Genomic DNA, 26,486 nt, shown 5'->3' with positions numbered 1-26,486 from the left:
TTTCCAGACAGGGTTTCTCTGTGTAGCCTTGGCTGTCCTGGAACTCACTCTGTAGACCAGGCTGGGCTCACCTGCCTCTGCCTCCCAAGTGCTGAGGTTAAAGATGTGCGCCACCGCCCGGCACAAGACTTGCTTTGCATGTGGACAGCTCAGCTGTAAGGACTCTCCCCAAAGTAGAGGGAAAAGGTTTTCTGCTACAGAGACATTTCCAGGCTCTTACAGAATGCCACCGGCAGTCACAACTCACACTAATATGCCAAAACCAGTATGCCCTTGTTGTCAAACGGGATTTCACTGGGGAAAAGACTGCTGTTCCAGATACCATAGGGTGGAATGTTGCTACCTCTTGTAAGAGTTCAAACAGAAACACTTGAAGAGAAACTTGAGAGATCAAGGTTATGTTTCAGCCCTCTACAGAAACAAAATACATCTGGAACTGCCCCCCCCCCCCATTGTATAATTGCTTTTGCTTCCTTATCGTTCATTAGGAAAAGAGGAGAAGCCGAGGGTTTGGTTCTAGTGATATGGCAGTTTGGATGCAGGAAGTTAAAAATTCATGACCCATAAAAATCTTAAAGGTCCAGGGTAAGGCTATTGAGAGTCTTAAGACACAGGACCTGGAACAGTTTCTTCTGTTGCTGCAAAGGGTCAGCCATCTTCTTGGCCAACCCAGGTCACTCCATCTACTTTAACTGGCCTGGGATAGGCTGCTAATGTGGCTAAGAGTGCCCAGATCCTAACGTGGACACACAAGGAGGGTTCTAGCTCCTTTTGTCCCATGTAATTCCATGTCTACCTTTCGTGTTATGGGGGAGAGATATTTTGGAATAGCTGTGGGCTCTTTTAATGAGTCCAAATGATAAAGTTACTACTGCTCAAATGATACAAATGAAATTTGATCCACTATAAGACTAAGAAAAAATAGTCAGGGTGTTATAGAACCCATACAACCTAAACAAAAATCAAAATAGACAGCAGTTATCATTTGAGAAAAGTTTTTTTTTTTTTTTTTTAGGGGTCAGAGTTAAAATGGCTGCTATTACTATTATTTATTATTCCTATTACTTGGAAATCTGAGACTCTTGTATGGGTGGAACAGTGGCTCTTGACTACAGAAAAGATACAAGCAGCTACAGATTTGGTTAATGAACAGTTGCAACTGGGTCATATAGAACCCTCCAACGGCCCCCTGGAATACGCCTATATTTGTTATTTAAAAGAAATCAGGAAAATGGAGGCTCTTACAAGCCTTGAGAAAAATTAATGAGACTATGGAAGACATGGGAGCTCTTCAAGCTGGCTTTCCCTCTCCCACTGTTCCTAGGGATGTTAATATCATAGTTGTAGATTTCCAGGATTGCTTCTTTACATTTGCCTTGAGTCCTCAGGACTGTAAAAGATTTGCCTTAGTCTTCACTCTACAAATTTAAGACAGCCATATTTTGATAATGATGGAAAGTTCTCTCACAAGGTATGAAAAGTAATCCTACCTTTTGTCAAAAATTTATACATATGACTTTACCAAAAAAAATTAGAGATAAACACTCACAGGCTTATCTGGGTAATTATATGAATGATATCCCATTTCCCACAAAGACAGAGCCTACCTACAAGAAGTATTACAACAATCGATTTCCCAGTTGTCTGCCTAAAGGCTTAAGGTGGCTCCAGAACATATACAGGTGCAATATCCATTTAATTATTTGGGTCATGGTTTAAAGACACAGACAGTGACCCACTAGCCTTTAGAATTAAGACTAGATAAACTCACAATGTTAAATTTTCAAAAACTTTCAGGAGATATAAATTGGATCCTCCCATTCTTTAAAATCACTACTATTGAACTTAAGCCCCTATATGACATGTTAAGAGAAGATTCTGATCCACGCTCCCCCAGAACACTTACTAAAGAAGCAGGACAAGCCTTACAGTTAGTACAATGGAGATATCTAACCAACGGCTAGAGAGAATCGTTTATTCATAGTCTCAGAGCGTGGTCATAGTATCACATTCCTACTGGATGTCTCCAGCAGAACAGGCCACTTGAGTGGATCCATATGCCAGACACAGCTAAGAAAGTTATAACCTCATAGCCTTCTTTGATTGCTTCTCTGCTTCTTAAGAAGTCACAGCAAAGAGATTTTTGGGCAGGATGTTTCTAATATTGTAATACCACACCATGTAGAACAATGAAGTCATCTTCTTATGTATGGTGACTCATGGCATATAAATTTGATGAATTTCACAGGACAGATATTACATCATCTCTCTTCTCACTCCCTTTTACAACTCCTAAAATTACATCCCATAACTTTTCCTTCAAGAGTATCAGAGGAACCCCTGCCTCAGCCAGCTGCTTTGGTTTTTACAGATGGTTCCTCTGACTCTGCAGCTGTAGAAGCAGTAAATCAAAGGGTCATTCATGGGCTACTCAGGAAACCTCAGTTCAGAGTGGTGTTAGGTGCTGTAACTGGGTCTTCTCTCATCTGGTGAATGAAGACTTGAACTTATATTCTAACTGGCAATATATGGTCAGACTGTTTCCACAAATTGGAACAGCTATTTCCCCCTCTGGGAAAGCCACACTTTTACAAACATTACAAGGTTTAATTGGAAAGGAAATTACAGGCTGCCTCCAACCCAGAGAGCCACCTGCCTCTTTCTCCTGGGTGATGCCTCACCCAGCATTACACAGGTTGTCATGATCTCAGCTGCGCAGTGAAGATACAAAACAGTTTGCTTGGTAACAGGGTCTTTCACTTCAGGACCCTTTTCCCTCTTTCTAGTGCTGGGGTTCAAACTCAGGCCCTTATGTGTTGAGGCAAGCCCTCTCCCTCTGAACCTTGCCTGATGCTACTTCTTTGGGGGCTCATGATAGAGGTAAAATGATAGGGTTCCTAGGGAGAGGTCTATGGTAACAAGAGAGGAGGTTTAAAGTTTTCAGAGCTCTTTAGAGGCCATTGATTTATGTCTTAGAGGAAACAGGGCAATGTAGCGACAGTAGTGTGGGTTATGAGTCTGAGCTACCCGGGTTCTAAGCTCAGAGTTTGGCTTTGTGCTGCTCTGTTTTCTCTGTGCTGTGTGTAGTTCCATCATGTCTGAGACAAGGCCTACTGTATAGGATTGTCCTGAGTAACGGGGCTCAGAATATGGCATGGTGTTTGCCTACCATGTCCAAAGCCTCAGGTGCTCTCCTCAGTATAGCAGTGACAACCCCTCCCTAGGAAACAAACAAACCAGAATGTAAAACCCATAGATAATACTTAGCAATGTAGGAAGGGTTCAACACATTTGTTGGCTGCAATAGTACATTCTGGTTTTCCTCATCTCCTAGGTCCAAAAATCATGAATATTTTGCCACATTTACTTTATCCATGTACCCTCTATTTTTAAGTTATTGATAGTCAATAATTGCCTGTCAGCTGGGCTTGGTGGCATATTTGTTTTAGCTTATTTTATGTGTACAGTGTTTTGCCTGTACCCCATCCATGCCTGATACTTAAGTCTGGAGTTAGGTCTCCTGGGATTGGAGTTGCAGATGGTTGTGAGCCACTGAGTAGGTTCTAGGAACTGAACCTGGGCCCTCCCCAAAAGCAGGAGACTAGAAATGCACTGCTGGGTTTCCTCAAAGCTTCCTGTAGAAATTTCAGGTTTGGGGTTAGGTGTAAATATAGTAATGAGAAATGATTTGAAAGGACGAATGACAGAAGAAAAAAAAAGCCCTTATCTTACTACCTAAATTAGTTTGAGAACCTCTAGGCACATCTGGATTCATGATTCTTTCTATTCCAGCTTTGCTTGTTGAACCTCAGTTTTTCATAAAGAAATACGGAGAAGAGCTGACCAGTTCCTGCAGTTCTAATACTATGGCCCTGGCTCAGGTAGGTTAAGGATTTTCTCCATTCCCCCAGACTGGTTTTGATATATGATCCTACTGTCTGCCTCCTGAGTGCTGGAACCACAGTGTGCGTGGTACATAGCACACATGATACCTGTTTCCTCTGAAACATTCGGTTTCTAGACAGTTGAATACATACAGTCTCTAGCGAGCTCTGTGTAGCACCCTCCCCAGTTCTCAGAGACAGAGCCCATTGCTGTACATGTTGCCTCCAAGGCTGAGCCTCCCCCACCTGCACATTGTTCCTTCTAGAGCCTTGGAGAGGGAGCCCATGTAAAACCCATGAGAAAACCTCAGATGCGCTCTGTGGAATGTTCCTCTTCTAATGTTTCCCCATGGGACATTATTTTGGTTTAATAATTACAGATTTTTTTTCAGAGTAAATTATTTTCTGTGTGTGTGTATGTGTACTGTGGTGCACAAGTAGAAGTCAAAGGATATTGGTTTTCTGTTTTGAACTTTTTGTGGGTTCCAGGGGTCAAATTCAGCTTTACCCACTGGGCCATCTGGCTAACCCTAGTTTTTAGTACTTAAATTCCAGGGGTTAAAATTCCTCATATTTGTATCCCCAGTACACAGTATGGCATTTTATCATCTTCATTTTTTAAAATGTGTTCATCTGTCTGTGCACGTGTGTGTAGAGGCCAGAGGCCGACACTGTGTGTCTTTCTCAAATTGGGTTTCCACCTTATTTTTGAGACAGAGTTTCCTTGGACATGGAGTTTAGCCACTTAGCTGGACTCGCTAGCCAGCAAGTCCTAGGAGTCTTTCTGTCTCCCCTCCCTGGTGACGGACTGCAGCATGTAACTACAGGACCATGCCCGGCCTTGTCTCTGCGAGTCCTTTACTGACTGGGCCATCTCTCTAGTCCCCAGAGTGGCACTTCAGCTGTCCCTAGGCCCTTTCCACCCAGATACCCAAGCAGAGACTTCCTTTAAGCACCACAGATTAAAATTTACTATTTGAACTTACTTTTTTTTCTTGTTTTTTTTTCTTACTTCCCACCCCCTTTCCTTCCCCTCTCCTCTCTCCTTCCTTGTCCTTCCCTCCTCTCTCCTCCCTTCCCCTCTATTCTATTTGACAGGGTCTTATTGTGTAGCCCAAGCTATCCTTGAACTTGGAATCCTCCTTTTTCCACTTTAGACGAATAATACAGTGACTCTACCCAGCTTTAGTTTTTAATTTTGAACTGTAATGGAATTACATAATTCAATACATTTTAAAAAAATATCCAGGGGAATCCAATATTCTGAGTAGACTACTAGGTCCTCAGACCAGCAGTGGTTGTCTTAAAGTACATGTATCATTAATGTGAATGTATAGAAAGACCAGGGACATCCACCCCTGGCTTTCACATAAGCTGAGACCTTAAACTGCCCAAGGTTTTACAATTGGATGAGTTATGTAGGGATGTAATTGAAGGTTTATGTGACAAAAATCTAAATATCTGTGCGAGACTGGGCATGGAGGTGCCACACCTTTAATCCCAACACTCAGGAGGATCTCTGTGAGTTTGAGGCCGTCTTAGTCTATATAAAGTTCCAAGCCAGGCAGGGCTACATAGTCAGACCCTGCCTCAAAAATTAAAATTAAGCAAGTAATTAATTAGTATGTTGTCCTCTTTGTTAGAACCAGTGGCCTAGCCATGGGCTTCCTGCTTGTACCAGCTGTGCAGCATGTACTGGTCCGAAGCCTTCCTTCCAAGCTTGTTCCACTGTCTGCTGAGTTACTTCCATTTCTTTCTCTTATACCTAATAGGTTTCAGGACATTCATAGGAGTCATTCGTATTTCCTGTAGGAACCAGGGACACCTAATCCTCTTTCAAAGCCTCTCCATAGGCCTGTCAATGGCTTTTGTATGTGTGTTTTGTAGTTTTCTCCTAATACAGCTAGCTCCCAAATAATTGAGACTGGACTATTATATTTATTTATCAAGCTGAAAGGGCACAACAACTGAGCAGTATCACTCTATTTTAATCCTCTAAACTAATCTGGCTATCTCTCAGTCAAAGTCCTCAAGATACTTGCATTTTAGTACTGACCTGACTCTCTAGGTTCTAGGTATTTTCTCATGTTCTCCTGGACTCTCTCCCTTTGGCTAGTCCCCACTTCCTTTCTCTCTCTCTACCTCTCCCCTGGCTGGGAGGAAGTCCAGCCCTATTCTCTCCCCCGATCAGTCACTGGCTGATCAGCTAGCTTTATTGGCCATTCAGGGAATAATTGGGGAGCAGTATTTATACAACGCTGAGACAGTAGATTCTTAGAATAAGGATTGCAACCAGGCATGGTGGCTCAGAAGTCAGCATTTGAGTAGTACAAGGATGATCTTTACACACTGCACAATAACATCATGCTTACATCGGCCCTTGTTCTCTCCCTTTCTGAGGATGACCTTTGGTGACTTGGCATGCTGTGGGAAGTCTACCCTGAGGCTATGAGTGACCATGACCTGTATTGTTGTCAGCCTCGGCTGTGCCATATCAGCCATTATTTTAGGGTGGCAGACAGTGATAAGAGCAGGAATATACACAAAACGCCCAAGCCCCAGCTCTGCCTTGGTCATGGTGGTGCATCCCTACAGTCCCAGTGCTTAGAGAGTTGAAGCAGGAGGACCTCAAATTTGAGACCAGCCTGAGTTCCATAGTAAGACCCTATCTCAAAAAGAAAAGGTAATAAAATAAAGACCCTGCTGTGAGTTACATTAAGGAAGAAAGAAAGAAAGAAAGGAAGAAAGAAAGAGAGAGAGAGAGAAAGAAAGAAGAGGTGAATTTTTGTTTTGTTTTGTTTTTACTGCTTGATTTTTGCCTTTTCAAAAAAGGAAAGAAAGAAAAAGAAAGGAAAGGAAGAAAAGAAAGAATAAAGAAAGAAAGAAAGAAAGAGGTGAATTTCTTTTTTTTATTTTATTTTATTTTTAAAGATTTATTTATTTATTATATGTGTATATTGAATACACTGTAGCTGTCTTCAGACATCCCCAGAAGAGGGCATCAGATCACATTGTAGATGGCTGTGAGCCACCATGTGGTTGCTGGGAATTGAACTCAGGACCTTCGGAAGAGCAGCAGTCAGTGCTCTTAACCACTGAGCCATCTCTCCAGCCCGAGAGGTGAATTTCTTCCAGAGAGAAGAACCCCTTAAGAAGCCTTTGTGTGTTTTTATGGGATGCACTTGATTTGAGCAAGATTTCTTAAGTTGTGACCACTGACATTTTGAGCCAAAAAAGCCTTTTATGGCAGAGGATTACCTGTGCATAATAGGCCTTGTGACAGTAGCTTTAGGCTCTGCTGTTAGGTCCCTGGAATATGGGCACAACTTACCCAGTATATAACAATCAGATTGTCTCCAAATATGCCTTTTTAGGAAACAAAATTGATCATTGTTGAAAAACACTAGTCCTGCTGAGCATGACTGCAGTACACCTGCAATCTGACCTTCTGGGGGGGCAAAGGCAGGAGGACTATCGTAATCATTGTCTGCATGGAGGATTTAAGGCCTGCCTGAGTTCAACTCCTGAGACTCTCATGGTGGACAGAGAACTGGTTCTCGTAAGTTGCCCTCTGATAGATACACATAAAATGAGTAAACACATGGATACAGAAGGAAAGAAACCACTGTCCAGGGTCCTTTCCTCAGTGTTTTCATGACTTACTGTAACTCAGAGAAGACATTCAGTTAGACCTACTAGGGAGAGCAAGGGGATGACTGAGATTTGTGAGTGTTAGAGACACGAAGCAATAGCTATGTGAGTTTATGCCAAGTTCACACATCTTAAATGTCTGTCTGTCTGTCTGTTTGTATGTTTTAGGTAGGGTCTTACTATGGAGCCATGACTGGGCTGGGTTTGAACTCACTATTTAGACCAGGCTGGTCTTGAAGTCACAGAGATCCACCTGTTTCTGCCTTCCAAGTGCTTGCTCAACTATCTAAATGTTAGAAGGAACATTTAGATATATCAATGTAGCCAAGATGAGATCAAGTTTTTAGCAAAATTTTAAAAGTTAAAGAATTGATTGTACCAGGGAACTTATTTGAACTAAAACCTGACTTTGAAATGAACCTGAGCCAGTATGCCTTAGATATTCTGTAGTGTATTTGGAATTGTTTTTTAAAGAAAATTTTATCAGTGTATCTTCATAATCTATAAAGCTGAAGTTTCAGCACTATTTATAATGGGAATGCATAGTGTATATAGCATATAACTAATGTGCAGTTGGGTTCATTTGTGAGTCTCATTATATTCATTTCCAGAATGAATGAAAAATCTAATCTTGGGCAGCAAGATAGCTTAGAAGTCAGCGATGAGGATCTGACATGGCAGAAGCAACTGGCTCTTGTGGGTTGTCCTCTGACCTGCATACATGTGTTATGGTATGCATGTGTGCACACACACATGAAATAAACATTTATTTTAAAGGTTTGATTTATGTGCATGTGCAGGACTGTATAGGAACATATATCATCACTCTGCTTCTGAGACACTGAGTTTCTTGCTGTCTCTGACACTGTTGTACTGTTCAGCCCCATGCTATTTGTGTGATGTGGACTTTCCATTTCGCAGTGGGGCCTTGTGGTCCTCCTTCAGTCTCCACCCTCTCAGTACTACAAGTTGTTTTTTTTTTTTTTCAGGGTTTAGTGACGTTTGGGGATGTGGCTGTGGATTTCTCTCAGGAGGAGTGGGAATTCCTGGACCCTGCTCAGAAGAATCTATACAGGGATGTGATGTGGGAGACCTACAGAAATTTTATCTCGCTGGGTGAGTTACCTATTCCAGGGGGTTAGCTTTCTCTCCTGTGCTAACATGATTCATTTTTATTTTTTGTTCTGTAGACTAGAAATAGGTGTTTCCATTTAATGTCTAGTCATTTTGGCTTGGGGAGCCCTTCTCACTTTCTTCACACTCTGATTCCTTTGCATCCATGTTTCCCCGGTATCTGAGTTTGATATGGTAGGAGTGTTTTCTACGGAAAGCAGGTTTTATACTGCATTTGCGCCCAGAGTCAATGCAGACACTTCCCTCTTCTTTCTGATTTCAAAGGCAATGAATGTGGGCAGATGAAAACTTAAAACTCAAGAAGTGAGTTCTGATTCAGTTCTGGTAACAGACCTCTGGTGTTCTTCCCATTTTACATCTGAAAGTTAAAATCTGGCCTGGTGCTGTAGCTCAGTGTTAGAGTACTTGCCTAGTGTGAGTGAGTGTGTGTGTGTGTGTGTGTGTGTGTGTGTGTGTGTGTGTGTGTATGTGTGTGTGTGTCCCTGGGTTCAATCCCCACTGCTGCAAAAATAGTTAAAAGTCCAAGGGGCTGAAGAGATGGCTCAGTGGCTAAGAGCACCGGCTGCTCTTCCAGAGGTCCTGACCTAAATTCCCAGGAACCACATGGTGGCTCACAACCATCTGTAATGAAATCTGATTCCCTCTTCTTGTATGTGTGATAATAGATCACTCATATACATAAAATACATTTTTAAAAAGTCTAAGCATTTTGTATTTTCCAGTGGACAGCTCTACTAGAAAGGGTGTGACACCGTTTCTAGAAGCTTCTTACCCTCTCAGCCCAGTGAGCAGGGTAAACATCATAGCTAAAAGCATATGTGTTCTTTGTACTTAGTGATTAGCCACTGTTCTGAGTGTTCTACAGTAATACATCCTCACAGCTGCTCTGAGAGAGATGACGTATCATCCTCATCATGGAGAGAACACTCCAGCACAAGAGGTGGGTGCTGAGGAGATGGCTTCGTAGGTAAAAAGCATTTGTGCAGATGTGAAGACCTGAGTTCAAGTCCCCAGATGCCCCAGATGCACAGAACATGGGGCAGGAGGTGCATCTGTAATCACAGCACTGCTACGGTGAGGTAGGAGGGAGAAACAGGAGGATCCGTGGAAGCACTCAGGTCCACAGCCCGATGAACTCAGCAATGAACAACAAAAGAGACTCATTTCTAACAGTGGAAAACTAGGACATGACCAGGCCTGCTCAGTCAACAGGGTCTTGAGGGAGAGTGAAGATTAAAGATAAAAGAGACAATTAGACAACACTATAGCATGACTCTAGCAATTGCTGAAGTGGGTCTATTTTTTCCCAGTCTGCTTTTTTATCACTCTAGGAACTCAAAGAATAGGGTCAGTTCTAAGGCATAAGCAAAGGTCCCATGGTATTCAGGGACTTATCGGGATGGTTAAGATCTTCAGCCTACTTCCTTGTCCTAGCTCAATGTCAAATTCTTGCTAATATCCTTGAAGCGGCACCAAGAACTCTCCGCATCTCCCCCTTTTTTTATTTCATAAACAAGACCGCATCTTTCTTCTGATGAGAATGCCTTCCTTACCTGTCATTGAAAATGCATTATACAAGGCAATGAATTTCTGTCTAAGGTTGTTAAAGATCTGTGCAGAATCTCACTACTCATTGACTGCCAGCCTATTAAACTAGTGGCTCTTTCTCGGGATCCATTTTAAATTTCAAGCCATGTATTTTGGTCGCCAACATATTGATGTTGTTAAAGGCAAGTTTTATCAAAATGGAATAAAAGTATTCCTAGGACAAGAAGGGCCAACATGATCAAACTATATAAGCCATTCTTGAAGCTTGACCAAGATGGAATTACTGACCTTATGCCAAGAATAATTTTATTTTATTTTATTTTTTAGAGTTTTTAGACACAGGGTTGCTCTGTGTAGCCCTGGCTGTCCTGGAACTCACTCTGTATACCAGAATGGCCTCGAACTCAGAAGTCCACCTGCCTCTGCCTCCCAAGTGCTGGGATTAAAGGCATGCATCACAACTGCCCAGCAATCCAGGAATAATTTTTTATGAGCGATATGTGCAGCATCAAAACTCATTGGAGCAGCATTCTTTAAATTCATAATCTCTGTAGGCAAAGTTAAAATATCCAGAGAGGTGTTTGAATTAGGTCAAGTAGCACCCTGCACCTGTCTTTGCATTTTCTACCAATTATAGTGACTGTCATTATAAATTTTAGAAGTGACACAAATCCATTGGTATTCAGTGTGACACTCAAGATGGCTTCTTACTCTTAAACTCTGAACCTCCTCTCCGATAATTTGAATAGTATCATAAAAATCATCAATTTGTTGTTCTAAATGTGTTTCTAAATCGTCTTCAATGCTCAGAACATTAGTAACATTTTCTGTTAAATGTTTAACAAAAGTGGCAGTCTAACTTCTTGCATAAAAGCAATTGTAGGGGGGCTGGAGAGACGGCTCAGCAGTTAAGAGCACTGACTGCTCTTCCAATGGTTCTGAGTTCAATTCCCAGCAACCATATGGTGGCTCACAACCATATGTAATGGGATCCAATGCCCTCTTCTGGAGTGTCTGAAGACAGCAACAATGTACTCACATACATTAAATAAATAAATAAATAAGTAAATAAGTAAATAAGTAAATAAATCTAAAAAAAAAATGCAATTGCAGAAGCAGTAGTGCTAGCTATTAATGTAATTAAAGCTGCTATACCAACAATAATCAAACCTACTACCCTCTTGCTTCTGCTTAAAGCCTGATTTCACTTCTTCCAGTATTTGTAAGCCTTTTTCAAAATACCAAGGTTGAGAATAATTTACAGGAATCAAATGGACTTCATCCCTGCTTATCTAATGAAGCTCAACCTTTGACTCCAAGAATTGGATAGTGTTTCACCATTTTAAACAAGATCAACAAAAGAGACTATATGGTTATCTGTATTTGTTTTTGTTGTTGTTGTTGTTTTTGTTTGTTTGTTTATTTGTTTTTAGAGACAGGGTTTTTCTGTGTAGCCCTGGCTGTCCTGTCCTGGAACTCACTCTGTAGACCAGGCTGGTCTCGAACTCAGAAATCCACCTGTCTCTGCCTCCCAAGTGCTGGGACTAAAGGCATGCACCACCACTGCCCGGCTATGGTTACCTGTATTAATGTAAAGATACTACACTGCAAATCTCAGCATCCATTCCTGATTCAAAACATGCAAACCAACTAGCCTACTCGTGGGCTGGGCGTGGTGGTGTGTGCCTGTAGCCTGGTGGAGGCAGGTGGATGTGTGGCCTCTCTTGTGGGTCTTAAAGTTTCTTTTCTTTTGTGTGTGTTGAGAAAGTGTTCATGTGTGAGGATGTGCATCTGTGTGTGGATGTGCATCTGTGTGTGTTGTGTGCATGTGCATGTGAAGGCAAAGATCTATGTATGGTTCCTTCTTCAGTGGCATCTTCACTTTATTTTTTGAGACACAGCCACAGCAAACCTGGAGCTCATGTATTGGCTAGAGTGGCATACTAGGAAGTCCCCAGGGTTCCTCATCCATTCTGTTCCTGCCTGGTGCTGGGATTACAGAAGGGTACCGCCACCCCTGGCTTCTCACATGGAAGCTGGGGATATAAGCTCAGGGCTGCATGCTGTGTGCTCACTCAGCAGTTGTTTCCACTCCTCGAGGTCTTCCTCCATCCGTCTGTCTATCCGTCCCTCCCTCCAGTGGCCCAGAATTATTCCCAGAGACCCACCTGACTGTGTCTCCTGGTCACTGGGATTAAATGTACCACCATACCTGGTTACGATTCTGTCTTTCCTCCTCTCTGTCTCTGTCTCTCTGTCTCTCTCTCTCTCTCTCTCTACTTTCCTTCTTTCTTTGAGACAAAGTGTCCAATATCCAAGGCTGGACCTGAACTCACTGTGTATCCAAGGAGGACCTTGAGTTCCTGATCCTCTAGCTTCCACCTCTCTGCTGAGATTATTATAGTCAAGCACCACCACACTTAGCTTGGTGTCTATCTATCTACCTACCTACCTATCTATCTATCTATCTATCTATCTACCTACCTACCTACCTACCTACCTACCTATCTATCTATCTATCTATCTATCTATCTATCTATCTATCTATCTATGAATGAGATGGAATCTTCTATGTTGCCCAGGCTGGATTTTAATTCTTTGGGTCAAGTAATGCTTCTCCCTTAACCTTCCTGGAAGCTGGGAAAATAAACACACATCACACACAGTTCAGCTTTTTTGTTTAGTTTTAGAGATTGACTTACTTTGTAGCTCAAGCTGTCCTGAGACTCTGTGTAGTCTAGGCTGGCCTTAAATTCACAGCATCCCTCTGAGTGTTGGGATTGCAGATGTGAGCCTGCTTGGGCTTATTTTCATATGTGCTGTCTCTGCACCTGAAACAGGGGCTTAATTTTTATTTATTTTAATATTCATGAAGTGAGCTTTGCCCACAGTGAACACCTTCATCCCCTTGGCAGAGTAACTATAGTATTATGTTTTGCTGATAACACTATATACAGTTGTGTGTCAATTCCTGCAATTTTTCCCATGAACTTAATTATTTTTTGTTCAGGATTTTGTGTAGGATATGAGTTTTGGGGCACACATGGGTAGTATTTTTTTTTTCAGAAATGCATGTTTACACTGGGCGGTGGTGGCGCACACCTCTAATCCCAGCACTTGGGAGGCAGAGGCAGGTAGATTTCTGAGTTTGAGGCCAGCCTGGTCTACAGAGTGAGTTCCAAGACAGCCAGGGTTATACAGAGAAACCCTGTTTCGAAAAAAAAAAAAAAAAGAAATGCATGTTTACAGGAGGTACAGTCTATCACTTATAGTAGGCATTGCTTTAGGCCCTGCTATCTGTCTATAGACGTTTTTCTCCTTCTGGAACAGGGAAACAGTGTGTTTCTTTCTTGTTCTCTTTCAGATTTGGAGTCCAGATTCAAGGCTGATACTTCATCTTCAGACGAGAACATTTGTGAAGTATATTCATTACAATGGGAGTTGACTGAGAAAATTGAAAACCTTAGCTCTCAGGGTTCTGGTCTTAGCGATGATCAGGAATATAAATACAAGACTGGGCTACAAAAGGAAGCACAGGAGAGTTATTTTGGGCAGTTGAAAATTACCTCTGAAAAAGTCACATATGAAAAGCAGAGTTTCCTTTCTGAGTACCAGAGAGTTCAGAATGGAGAAAAGTTCTATGAATGTAAAGAATGTAGGAAGACCTTTATCCGCCGCTCAACGCTTAGTCAACACTTGAGGATCCACACCGGCGAGAAGCCTTACAAATGCAAGGAGTGTGGGCAACCCTTCAGACAGCGGGCACACCTTATCCGACATCACAAACTTCACACTGGTGAGAAGCCCTATGAGTGTAAGGACTGTGGGAAGGCCTTTACAGTCCTCCAAGAACTCACACAGCACCAGCGTCTTCACACTGGTGAGAAGCCATATGAATGCAAGGAGTGTGGGAAGGCCTTCCGGGTACATCAGCAGCTGGCTCGGCATCAGAGGATTCACACAGGGGAGAAACCCTATGAGTGCAAGGACTGTGGGAAGACCTTCAGACAGTGCACACACCTTACCCGACACCAGAGACTTCACACTTCTGAGAAACTGTATGAATGTAAGGAGTGTGGGAAAGCCTTCGTGTGTGGCCCAGACCTGCGAGTACACCAGAAAATCCACTTTGGTGAGAAGCCCTATGCATGTAAGGACTGTGGCAAGTCCTTCAGAATATGCCAACAGCTGACCGTCCATCAGAGTATTCACACTGGGGAGAAGCCTTATGAGTGTAAGGAATGTGGGAAGACCTTCAGACTGAGGCAGCAGCTTGTCCGCCATCAGAGAATCCATACCCATGAGAGACCCTATGAGTGTCTGGCATGCTGGAAAACCTTCAGTAGTTACTCCCAGCTGATTGCACATCAGAGCATTCATGTCGGCGAGAGACCATATGAGTGTGAAGAGTGTGGGAAGGCCTTCCGGCTTCTCTCGCAGCTCACTCAGCACCAGAGCATCCACACAGGCGAGAAGCCTTATGAATGCCAGGAGTGTAGAAAACCCTTCCGGCTGCTCTCACAGCTCACTCAGCACCGGAGCATCCACACGGGTGAGAAACCTTATGAATGCAAGGAGTGTGGCAAGGCTTTTAGACTTTATTCGTTTCTTTCTCAGCACCAGAGGATCCACACTGGTGAGAAGCCCTATAAATGTAAGGAGTGTAAGAAGGCCTTCAGACAGCACTCACACCTCACCCAGCACCAGAAGATCCATAGTGGAACCTGACAAGCCTTCAGCTCTAGACCAAGTTGTAATGTCAGGAAGTCCATTTTTAAGAATAATTTATTTTGTGCTTTAAAGTAAGCATAAATAAGACTGTGTTGCTTTAAAAGTCCACCATCCTCACTTAAATGTTGCATTTCTTCTGCAAATTCCCATGAAAGAATATTTGATGAATTTAGGGAAATGTTTAGCCTCACCTGTTGTCATCTACATCTTACCACTCTCTTCCAGTGTGACACTGGATAGGACCCTAAGCATTAATGCCTTGTTTTGCTCACTGTCAAAATGGTGACAATAGCACTTACACATACTATTTATTGATATGTAACAAATTAATAGAAAACAGTAGAGTAAATAATATACTTTATCATCTAAAATTGTCTATAGGTCCAGGTGTACCTGAGTTGGGTCTTTGAGGTCTCAGCTAAGGTTGCCTCTTGTCTGAAAGCTTAACTAGAGAAGGCTCCACACCAGAGGGAACAGGTTAGACATCTGAATTCATTTCCTTACGAGCTGATCCATTGGGATTTTCAGTTTCTGGATGGCCATTGGTTGAAAGATGAGTGAAGTTCCCGGCCATATTGACTGTCCCAGTGTGGTCGCTGCTCTAATGAGATTGCACAAGCCAACAAAGGTGGCTGGTAGCAGGAAGGAAGCCAGCTAGCCAGACTGACATGATAATCTGTGCAGTCGAATCACAGAAGGAACATCCAGTCATTTTACCACACTCTGCTGGCTGAATATAGTTATCAGACCAGCTTACAACTCCAGAAGTCTCATGAATTTGAATATCCCGAGGAGGCCAGTGAGTGAGGACCAGGTTAGAGCCCACCTGCTGTACTGCACAACAGCACTAACTTAAGGATGAAGTCGTTAACACTTGACCCACTAGCAGTCCTGGTAGCATGTATCCTAAAATAATGTCTGTAATTTTTACTGCCAGTATTGTCAATTCATGTGAAAGAAAGATGATCCCATGGGAGTAAATGTAGCAATGCCTCTTTTCACATCTCTGCATTTATAAGCCTCAACATAATTTCCCTTAGGTAAGACCTAGGGAACTATAGCAAATGGAAGATTTTTGTCACTTGAGCAAAATCTTCATGTTGAAAAGAGACTGAGTTTCATGAATGTGGGTTGTTAAAACTTAACTATTAAGGAATCGGAGGAAATGACTTTTTCAGTTTTCAAAAAATCAGCTCATTTAGAATCCCTTCTTTGACCAAATTTATGTTTGTTTGTTTGTTTGTTTTTCGAGACAGGGTTTCTCTGTGTAGCCCTGGCTGTCCTAGAACTCACTCTGTAGACCAGGCTGGCCTCGAACTCAGAAATCCGCCTGCCTCTGCCTCCCAAGTGCTGGGATTAAAGGCATGTGCCACCACCGCCCGTCCCAAATTCATTTTTAATCACACAGTCTCAAGGACAACTAACAGCCTGGGGACCTCATTTTTATGCACACACATATGTAAGTATTGGGGCCCCGAAAGTGGCCCTGTGGTTAAAGTGCTTGCTGTGTAAGCATGAGGACCCAACTTTGGATCCCCAGAACCCAAGTTAAATGCCAGGTAGATGTGGTAGCTCACTTGTAATTCCAGCCTCTGGAGACAAGATATACAAAGCAAGTTGGCTAGCAAAACCATACCTAGGCGTGTGCGAGCTCTGGGTTGGATTGAGAGCCCACAGTAGAAGAGTGATTGGAGATGGTTCCTGAAATAACCTAGGATCTCCACATGCACCTGTGCACATGTCCACTACACACATACAAACATAAATACACACAAATAAACACCATGCACACATAAATATAAAAAGTTTTACAATCAAATATGCTCAGACTTATGTATTTTCTTTTTTTTTTTTAAAGATTTATTTATTTTATGTATGTAAGTACATAGTTGCTCTCTTCAGACACACACTAGAAGAGGGCATCAGATCCATGACACATGGTTGTGAGCCACCATGTGGTTGCTGGGAATTGAACTCAGGACCTCTGGAAGAGCAGTCAGCACTCTTAACCAGAGCCATCTCTCCAGCCCAGATTGCTGTATTTTCAATCCATGTTTCAAGATGGATCTTTTGACAGGATCCTGCTAGTACTTTAGTAATTTTCAAGGTTATGGCTGACCATTCTACTCAGAGATAGATGATGGTAGGACACCAACTGATTTATTTATAAATGTATTTATTTACTTATTTATATTTTGAGATAGCATCTTACCATGTGGCCTTGGCTGACCTCGAACTATGTGTAGAACAGACTGGCCTAGAACTCACAGAGATCTGTCTGCCTCTGCCCTGCTTCAAAGGGCTGAGATGAAAGCATATGCCACCATACCTGACTTACACCATCCTAAATGAGCAGATGAAAGCAAAATGAACATTCATTTTTTCTCTTTCCTGTGATCACTTTGCAATATTGACAAATGTTCATCAAACTCAAATATTTTTTTCCTTAAGCAATTTAATCAGTAAATGCAGAAGAAAATAATGGAATTGAGAGATTCGCTGTTTTCTAAATTCTAGTGCCATAATGGCCCTGGAAGGTGATCTTTGTTGAATCCTAGACCAGGCCACAGAGGAGGGCTATGTCTAAAGCAAAAGGGGGAAAATCCAGCCAAAGAAAGGCAATTGACAAAATGAGGCACAGTGGTTTTCACCTTTAATCCCAGCACTTGGGAGGCAGAGGCAGGCAGATTTCTGAGTTTGAGGCCAGCCTGGTCTACAGAGTGAGTTTCAGGACAGCCAGGGCTACACAAAGGAACCCTTTTTTCTTTATTTTTATATACATATATGTATATCTGACAGAATTTAGAGTGGTAAAGCATTGAGAGTGACTGAATGAATGGGTTATTTGATCATGGAGAGTGATTGTTCCATTTCTTTTATATGTGTTTGAAATATCAATATTTTTAAAAACAAAACAAATTGGAAACTAGTTGGAAAGTAAGCTGCCTGCATATCTATACTGGTTAAATGCCACCAAAGCAACATGAATGCAAGTGATTGCCTTTGATTTATCAGAAAGTTCTCTTTATGGACTTGGCACATAAAATAGGTGTTGACCATCAAGAACCATGAAATAAATAAATCCAGTGCTATTAGAAGGTGTGGCCTTTTTGGAGTAGATGTGTCACTGTGGGTGTGGGCTTTAAGACCCTCATTCGAGCAACCTGGAAGCCAGTCTTCTGTTTGCCTATAGAACAAGATGTAGAACTCTCAGTTTCTCTTGTACCATGCCTGCCTGGATGCTGCCATGTTCCCACCTTGATGATAATGAACTGAACCTCTGAACCTGTAAGCCAGCTCCAATTAAATGTTGTCCTTATAAGAGTTGCCTTGGTCATGGTGTCTGTTCACAGCTGTAAAACTATAAGACATCTTCCTAAGTCTAAGGAAGAGTTGTAAAACTTTACCTCCTAGTGTATAAAATGAGGGCATGATCACTGCAAGGGATGGCCGAGGATGTTTTTATTATAGATATGAGGGAGAGTGCAGCCAGAGGCATCTGGAAGAGTCCAGAACAGGGAGAGAGAGAAAGGAAGAGAGAAGATCAAGCAGACTGAGAAACAGGACCAAAGCGGTGCATGGTAGTCTGGGTTCTCTAAGTAAGCCTAGCAGCCTGTGAAGAGCAAGCAGGAAGCAGCACCCTTCCATGGGCTCTGCACCCGCTCCTGTCTCCACGTGCCTGCCATACCTGAGTTCCTGTCCTCACTTCCTTCAGTGATGAACAGCAATACAGAAGTGATAAACCTTTTCCTCTCCGAATTGTCTTTGATCTTGGTGTTTCTTCACAGCAATAATAATCATGAATAAGGCAGATGGCTATATGCATAGTTCTGAACATATTAAAGAATTTGATAATTTATAATGTGACTATTAACTTTTTAGTTATCTTTAACACTTTACAAGTTGGTAGCTTATATAAAGTTAGGGTTTTACAACTTTACCCCTATTAAGTTTTAGACTTAAAATTTTGAATCGAAAATCCTTTGGCATTAAAACCAAATTTTAAATGATAAATACAGTTGTAAAGACAAAGAGGCTGGACATGTATCTTCAAGTCAATTTCTGCTAGCCTGGATGACATTAGGAATTTATAAACTTTAATTATCAATCTTATGTTGTACTTATTAGTAATTTTCTGAAGCTTGCTGTTGAACACAGCAGAGGTATTTATGGTTAGAGATACATCTCTGAGCCAGCTGTTACTAATGTGAGTAGGCCTTTATAACTATTTCTTCTTCTTCTTCTTTCTTTTTTTTTTTTTTTTGAGACAGGGTTTCTCTGTATAGCCCTGGCTGTCCTGGAGCTCACTCTGTAGACCCAGCTGGCCTCGAACTCAGAAATCTGCCTACCTCTGCCTCCCAAGTGCTGGGATTAAAGGCATGCGCCACCACACCCGGCTATTAACTATTTCTTATTCATCAAACATATATTGCTTCTTATCTAAGATTTTCCCAAATCCTGGTTTCAAGCACAGTTAGCAAAGACATACATAGATAGACATACATCTTAAGTCCAATTCTATTAACCTGAGATCTTTATAATTTTTTATAATTATACAAAAGTCCATCCTAATTAAAAACATTTGGATACCTACTGTTGCCTCCTTATTCTAAAAAAGATACAATGATAAGCAGAGTGCGTAGTAGTTCTAAGACACCTTCTGACTGTTGCCTTAGTTGATTTATCTGAACTGGCCATATTAATCAAAATGGTGGTCGAGTTCCATGGCATGTACTATATCTATATCTTTAACCTTATTAAAGATGGCTGCCAGCTGCAGCACTTTTATCCTGTTTAGGTCATCCACTGATTGGTTCCTGTTTAAAAACATTTATCTTCCTAAACAAGAGTTGAAGTGAAGTGTATACAGTATGCTATAGTAAGTTAAGATCACCTCTATAGAGACTTGTAAAAGCATTTTTAAAAGAGGCATGTTTTTCTCTATCCTTGGCTATCCAAATGAAAGAGACTGAGACTATAAGACTTATTTAAATAGCTTTACAGCATAATAGCTGGGCAGTCTTGATCTATTCTAATCCTCTAAGCTAAACTGGCTACCTCCCAGCCAAAATCCATGGGATACTTATATTTTAGTATTGGACTGGGTCTCTGGACTTCAGGTGTGTTCTCCCATGATGTCTCCTGGCCTCTTCCTCATAATGAATCCCCTCCCCCCTTGAAACAGGAGCTACTTAGAATAAACATTACAATGCCATGTCTGGATTACAAGATACTGGGCAGAAAAACCAGCATTTGATTAACACAAGGATGACCTTTACACTGTGCACACAGCATCACACCTATCAACTATCATCAACCTTTGTTAGAAGGTTTAAACTAATTTTTGTTATAGATTTTAAAGATTTTTTAATTTTATGTGAGTACACTGTCACTCTCTTCAGAGACACCAGAAGAGGGCATCAGATCCCATTACAGATGGTTGTGAGCCACCATGTGGTTGCTGGGAATTGAACTCAGGACCTCTGGAAGAGCAGTCAGTGCTCTCCAGCCCTGATCTTAAGGATTTTTTTAAATATATGTGCTAACAAAGTGGGCATGATTTTAGAGATTTTTAAATTACACCCAATGAACCTACACATCGTGAGACAAAGAGTTAAATGATGGTCTTAATGTTGTTTGTTTTGTTTTGAGAGTAGAGAACAAAGAAATCATAGAGATAAAAAGTTTAAAAGTTGAAAGTAGAAAAAAATTTAGAGATAAGCACTTTTGGGGATGTAGAGTAGAGAAAGTTTAGATATCAGAGATGTGGGGATCATTTGTACAGTGTCAGACATTGCTACCATATGAGAGAATCTGAAAATCAAGTGTGTCAATTGTCAGCCATGGATTGAACTGTACTGAGGCCAAGCCATTGCAGTAGGTCAGGGCAGTTTTGATGAAATCTCAGAGACTAAGGAGGACAGGAGTAAAGGTCATTACAAGTCTGCTAGAGGGAGGGTTCTCAGCAAGCTCAACAGGGAGCTGAGAGACAGAACAGGGAAAAGGGTGACTGTTGGGAACTCCATGAAAAGGAGTGTTCAAGTATTCTAGGGAACAACAAGCAGGCAGCTCCTAGGGGGAACTGAGTCAACTCCTCGTAGGAGCTAAGAACATATGGGGAGGGAGGGAAGGGTAAGGAACTGTCCTGGTGAAAAATTAGCAGTCCAGTTCATCCTGAAGTGGACTCACAGACTTGTCAGGGACAAATGTCCCCATTCACAGAGGAGAGGCATCCCTTTCTACATGATGGCTCAGGAGGGCAAGAGGAGCTTTCTGGCACACCCGTGTGACTTTATAGCAGTAGTAGACAAAGCAGGCCACTCCACTCCAGGGTGACACGCATGAGTGTCTTGAAGAGAGACATGGCTGAAGAGGTGGTCTGGGAGAGGCTTTTGGGTAAAGGGAGAGTTCCTACAGAGGGAGAGGTGTCCACATGATGGGCATAACAGACGCCAGGAGCCAGAGAGAAACGGAGTAGGTGAGGGGGATGAATGGTTAGAGCAGGGAGAAGGAAGAGACCACTGAAGAGTAGGACTATAGAATTTGTTGTCAAATATGGTGGGTGGCAGAAGCCAACAGAGACAATCCATACACACCTTAGGAGCTCTTAGGGTTTCCATTGCTGCAAACAGACACCATGGTCAAGGCAACTCTTATAAAAGAAAACATTTAATTGGGGCTGGCTTAGAGGTTCAGAAGTTCAGTCTGTTATCATCAAGGCAGAAAGCATGGCAGGCATGATGCTGGAGGAACTGAGAGTTCTATGTCTTGATTCAAAGGCAGCCAGGAGAAGACTGTCTTCCAGGAAGCTAGGAGGAGGGTCTCAAAGCCCACCTCCCACAGTGACACACTTCCTTCAACAAGGCCACTCCCTGGGCTAAGCATATTCAAACCCCACATTCCACTCCCTGGTCCCCATAGACTTGTTCAAACACATGTGTCTATGGGGGCCATACCTAGTCATAGCTTAATGTAAAATACATTTAGTCCAACTTCAAAAATCCCCAGTCTAACACAGTCTCCACAATGTTTAAAAGTCCAAAGTTCAAAGTTTCTTCTGAGATTCATGCTCTCAACTGTAACTTCTGAAAAACAAAACAAAACAAAAAACCAAAAAGCAGATCACATACTCCCAACATAATTTTTAACTTGTTTTCTTATGTGTATGCATGTTTTGCCTATATGTGCACCATTTGTGTATCTGGTGTCCAGAGGCCAGAGCAGAATGTTGGATCTCTGGAACTGAAGTTATGGATGAAATTTTAGCCGCTATGGGGAATGCTGGAACTGAATCCAAGTCCTCTTGAAGAACAGCCTTCATCACTGAAGCCATCTCTCCAACCACTCCCTTTGTACTCTGAAATTTTTTTACTTTTACCGAGTGACCCCATTTCTCTACCTTATTTTTGTTTATTTTGTTTCCCACGTAACCCACTCTGTTGCTAAGGCTTTCCATGGGTCCTTTAATTTGGCTTACTGAATTTTCAATTTCCAAAATGATTTCAGTCTGCCTTTTTTTTTTTAAAGCTTTATTATATATATTGGTGTTTTGACTGCATGTATGTGAGGGTGTCAGATCCCCTGGGACTGGAGCTGTGAGCTGCCACGTAGATGCTGGGAATTGAACTCAGGTCATCTGGAATAGGAGCCAGTGCTCTTAGCTACTGAGCCATCTTTTCAGCCCCTAGTTTGGTTTTTCCTAATTTTATTTTACTGAATCCCATTCTATTTTGGCTTGATTTCCTTATTTTATCTCTTTGTTCTTATAGAGTACATTCATGTCTTCTTTGAGTTGTTTAAAAGAGTAATTTAAAACTATGTCAAGTTCTTCCAAATAATTTTCACTGGGAGCCACTAGTATGGGTTTGGTTGTTTTTTTTTTTTTTTTTTTTTTTTTTTCTTTTGAGAAGGCATGTTATTTGTGTGTGTGTGTGTTTCTGCTATGGGACTTACCCATCTGGAGTTGATTTTCTGGTTTTCCAGTGGAGTGTGCACTATATGGACTCGAGTCATGGGGCTAAGGTGTTCTAAGGCGCTGGTATTTAGGACCAGAACTCTAGCCCTAGTTTCCTGAGGTCATGCACTGTCCTTGGTCATCTTTGGTCTCGTGTCTTGTCTGTAGCATACGCTGAGGCTATGGACCTCCCTGTGCCTGTGCACCTTACTCTAGACCACCTCAGGCTTCCTCTATTAGTCTGCAACTTCCATGGCAAATTTTGGAACATCACGTAGGCCTTATTTGGGTCCTAAACACCCTTTGTTGGGATTTCACTGGTTTTCAGACACCAGCTCAATTTTCCAGCTGGCATGCATCAGGGCAGCAGATATGTGCCCCCTGAAGTAGTCATGTAGGTCTCCTGCCTCTGACCTGTCACTCTTGGCAATGGCGAAGTGTGGTACTTTCTGACCACGCCCAGTGCATCAGGCCAGTAGCTTTTATACTCTCTCTAGGTTGTACAGCTTGTAAGCATGGCTCCTTGGTTTTGCTGAATGGTCTTTAAACGAAAAATCTTTATTACAACCCTCAGTGCTGATATATAGATGTTATCTGCTTCTGTTGTTTTCTCAATGAACCTAACACATAAAACAGAAAAAAGTAGATAACACCAAGAATTAGGTCCGTCCTTAGCAATTCCACAGTTGACAGAGCTACAAGAGGATGTAAGTCCACCAGACTATACTTTATCCATGTGTAATCTGAGATTGGTTTTACAGACACCAGTGTCCTTGGCTATGCCTCTGTAAGCACAAGAAATGGCTTCACAAAAGAAAGTGAGACTTCACCATACTTTTCTGAAATGATTTACTTTATTTTATAAAATCTCAACCCAAACCAGGCAAACACAAACTCATGCTTTAGAAATAATGGACATTACACACAGGCTACTGATTCTCTGCATTTTTAGCAGGAAGATTAAAGCCATAAAATATGGAAAACTACTTGAGGTAAAAGAGATTTTAGAAACAAACTAATACAGATAAATGCTACTTAAGGCAGGTAGGAAGGCACACCTACAGGCTCAATGTGGCCAGCTGCTTGTTTCTGTGAATGTCTTATTGATACACAGTGGTATCCAGTTTTGTGCTGGCCAGAAACCTACTGATATTTTGGAGTGACATCATTTGTTTTGGGGGCTGTGCTGTGCATCCCAGGACACTAAGGAGCATCTCTGGCCTCTGCCCACTAGACATAAGCAGCAGTCATCTTTAAAGTGACAAAAAAATGCCTGTGGACATTGGCAAATGTCTACTGGGGATGTGGCAGAAGTGGCTGAGAACCGTTGGCTTCTATAGGAGGCACTTTTACTTGGCAAAGGCTGCATAAAAGCAGGCCCAACCTGAAATACTGTCTGGCCCTCCATAAAACAACACTGGGTAACAATTTTGACAGAAACAGGGGCAAATGACAGATAGTAGACTAAAACAACAGATTGCCCGTGTGTAATATGACCGCCTAGGCATGTTACAAAGCAAGACTGCTAGCAATGTGCAATTCACAGAAACAAAGCTCAAATGACCCGCAGGCCAGGGAGAAGCTCCACCTCCCCAGCAGTCAAGGAAGTGCAAACAGAAGGCACATTTTCAGTCCTGGTTAACACAGTTGAGAACACACCGATTCCCGCTGAGATGATGGGTAAGCTCCACACAGAAACAATAAGGCACCAAGACCATTTTAGGTCTACTATGCGAAGGCAGGAATTAGCTGCTCCATAGAAACAGGGACAGCAACATAAGGTAATGCTTGTGTCCTGAACTCACACTGCTGATGGTGAAGCTACCATTTGCTGGGAAAGAACAGGCTGCACGCACATGGCTTGTCTGTGTTATGTGAGGTTGTTAGAACTGTGAGTAGTGACTAGAACGCCCTCCTTAGGGCATCACAAGAGAAAAGGAGCCTGCATCCCTGTGTGTGCACAATCCCACCAATAACCTGTTATCAAGACAAGCCTAAGTTTGAGTGTGCATCTCGGCCAGAGAGAATGGCTGTGTAGCACCCACTATTAGCATGTAAGAAACAGTGTACACATGCCATCTTCTACATAAATCACTGTCGGATATTCTTGGCTTCAGGTGCATCATGATGCATACACTTGGGAGAGGTCATTCAAATCTAAAAAAATATGTATATAGGAGCAGAAAATTAACAAGCTATCATTCCAACTCTGAAATCAGTACTAAAACCACTGTCTAAAAAACTTTTATTAATTTATTTAATTCTTATAAAATGTGCAAGTTCTCCTCTTAGAAGAATAGTTAAAAATTTTAGATAAGTTTATTAAGTTAATATACCAGTGCAGATTAAAACTCATTTATCATTTTTCCCTTTTAAAAAGTATTTGGCTGGTTGGGGTGCTGGATCAGTCAGTAAAGCACCTGCTGTGCGAGTGTGAGGACCTGACCTCCAACCACCACTTCCCCCACCCCCCACCCCCCAGAAAAAGGCAGGCGATGTGTGCACCTGAGTGTAATTCAATGCTAGGGAGACAGAGCTTAGGGTTCACCTGGGGTTTGCTGGCCAGTTGGCTGAGCAGTCCCAGGTCCTCATGAGACCCCTGCATCAGAAAACCAAAGTAGATGGCTCCTGAGGCAGGACCCCCTAGCCTGACCACTGGCCTCATGCACCCATGCCCACATGCTGCCTGAACTGTCATAATTGTTCTGCAGGAGCCTGTTTAGTAATTAGCAGCTTTCCCTCACAGAGGTGATGCTCTGTAGGGTGGGGCAGATGAGCTCCAGGAGACAGCAGACCACTCTCAACGTGGATGCCTACAGACCAGGAGGAAGGGCAAGGAGCTCCACACAGGCTCTGCTAGTCTCAAGTGGCTGTACAGTCCACTAACTCACTCATCAGCGCTTCAACAAAGCCCTCTGCACAAGGCACCCACTACTCATTTTCTAGGCTGCTGGATACTACACGCTGCCATCACCGCCGACTTGATTACAGACGCTGTCACCCTTTTCCACATTTGGTGACAGTGTTTGCTGCCTTCCCAGCTGTGAGTGCCTCATGTCCTGAAGAGGTAGAAGGGGCCTCAGCTGTCATGTGACTCAGGGTTAGAGGGATGAGTGTAGCTCCTTCAGCAGCTTCTCCTTGGCTCTAACTTCATTCAGGAAAACAATACTTTTCCAGGATTTAAGATATACTATTAAAAGCAGGATATAAAAACACACTATCAAATGCTCTAAGGAAACATACTATATCTTACTAAATTGAAGTTGAATATATATTTCAATAATATGGCTAGGAAAATAATGCTTCTCTATGTCAGATATGCTATAAAAGGCTGAATATAAACATCCTACGTTGCTGGAAATGAATATATCTGTGTAAGAATATTTTTAAACACAGTTTCCAAGTGTCATATATACTGTAAAGAGCTGAGTATTAATTTTCAGTGTCTGCATTTCTTCATCTGTAGGCCCAGGGAAAGGAGAGATCGTGGTTCCATGACACCACAATGTCAGTGACAATTTGTGTTCTATGGCAATCTCAGCCTCAGAAAGCAGGGACCACCTGGAGGCACAGATGTGCTCCCT

General features: G+C 42.2%; 1 protein-coding gene across 2 annotated transcripts in view; it reads left to right on the top strand.

Annotated features, from left to right (window-relative positions):
• The window catches only part of LOC116101956 (zinc finger protein 14), a 61,774-nt gene extending 43,726 nt beyond the window's left edge, over positions 1–18,048 (top strand). The window contains exons 2-4 of one of the 2 annotated variants that reach the window (XM_031386039.1): positions 3,793–3,881; positions 8,525–8,651; positions 13,582–18,048. In XM_031386039.1, coding sequence (XP_031241899.1) covers positions 3,867–3,881; positions 8,525–8,651; positions 13,582–14,945 — 1,506 coding nt within the window. In that variant the 5' untranslated portion in view covers positions 3,793–3,866 and the 3' untranslated portion in view covers positions 14,946–18,048. The remainder of the gene's footprint in view (positions 1–3,792; positions 3,882–8,524; positions 8,652–13,581) is intronic. The other variant, XM_031386043.1, reaches the window with a different exon arrangement.
• Positions 18,049–26,486: the final 8,438 nt, after the last annotated feature.

Source organism: Mastomys coucha, unplaced genomic scaffold (assembly GCF_008632895.1).
Source record: "Mastomys coucha isolate ucsf_1 unplaced genomic scaffold, UCSF_Mcou_1 pScaffold21, whole genome shotgun sequence".
Classification (NCBI taxonomy): domain Eukaryota; kingdom Metazoa; phylum Chordata; class Mammalia; order Rodentia; family Muridae; genus Mastomys; species Mastomys coucha.
This window is presented reverse-complemented; position numbering and strand designations above follow the sequence as displayed.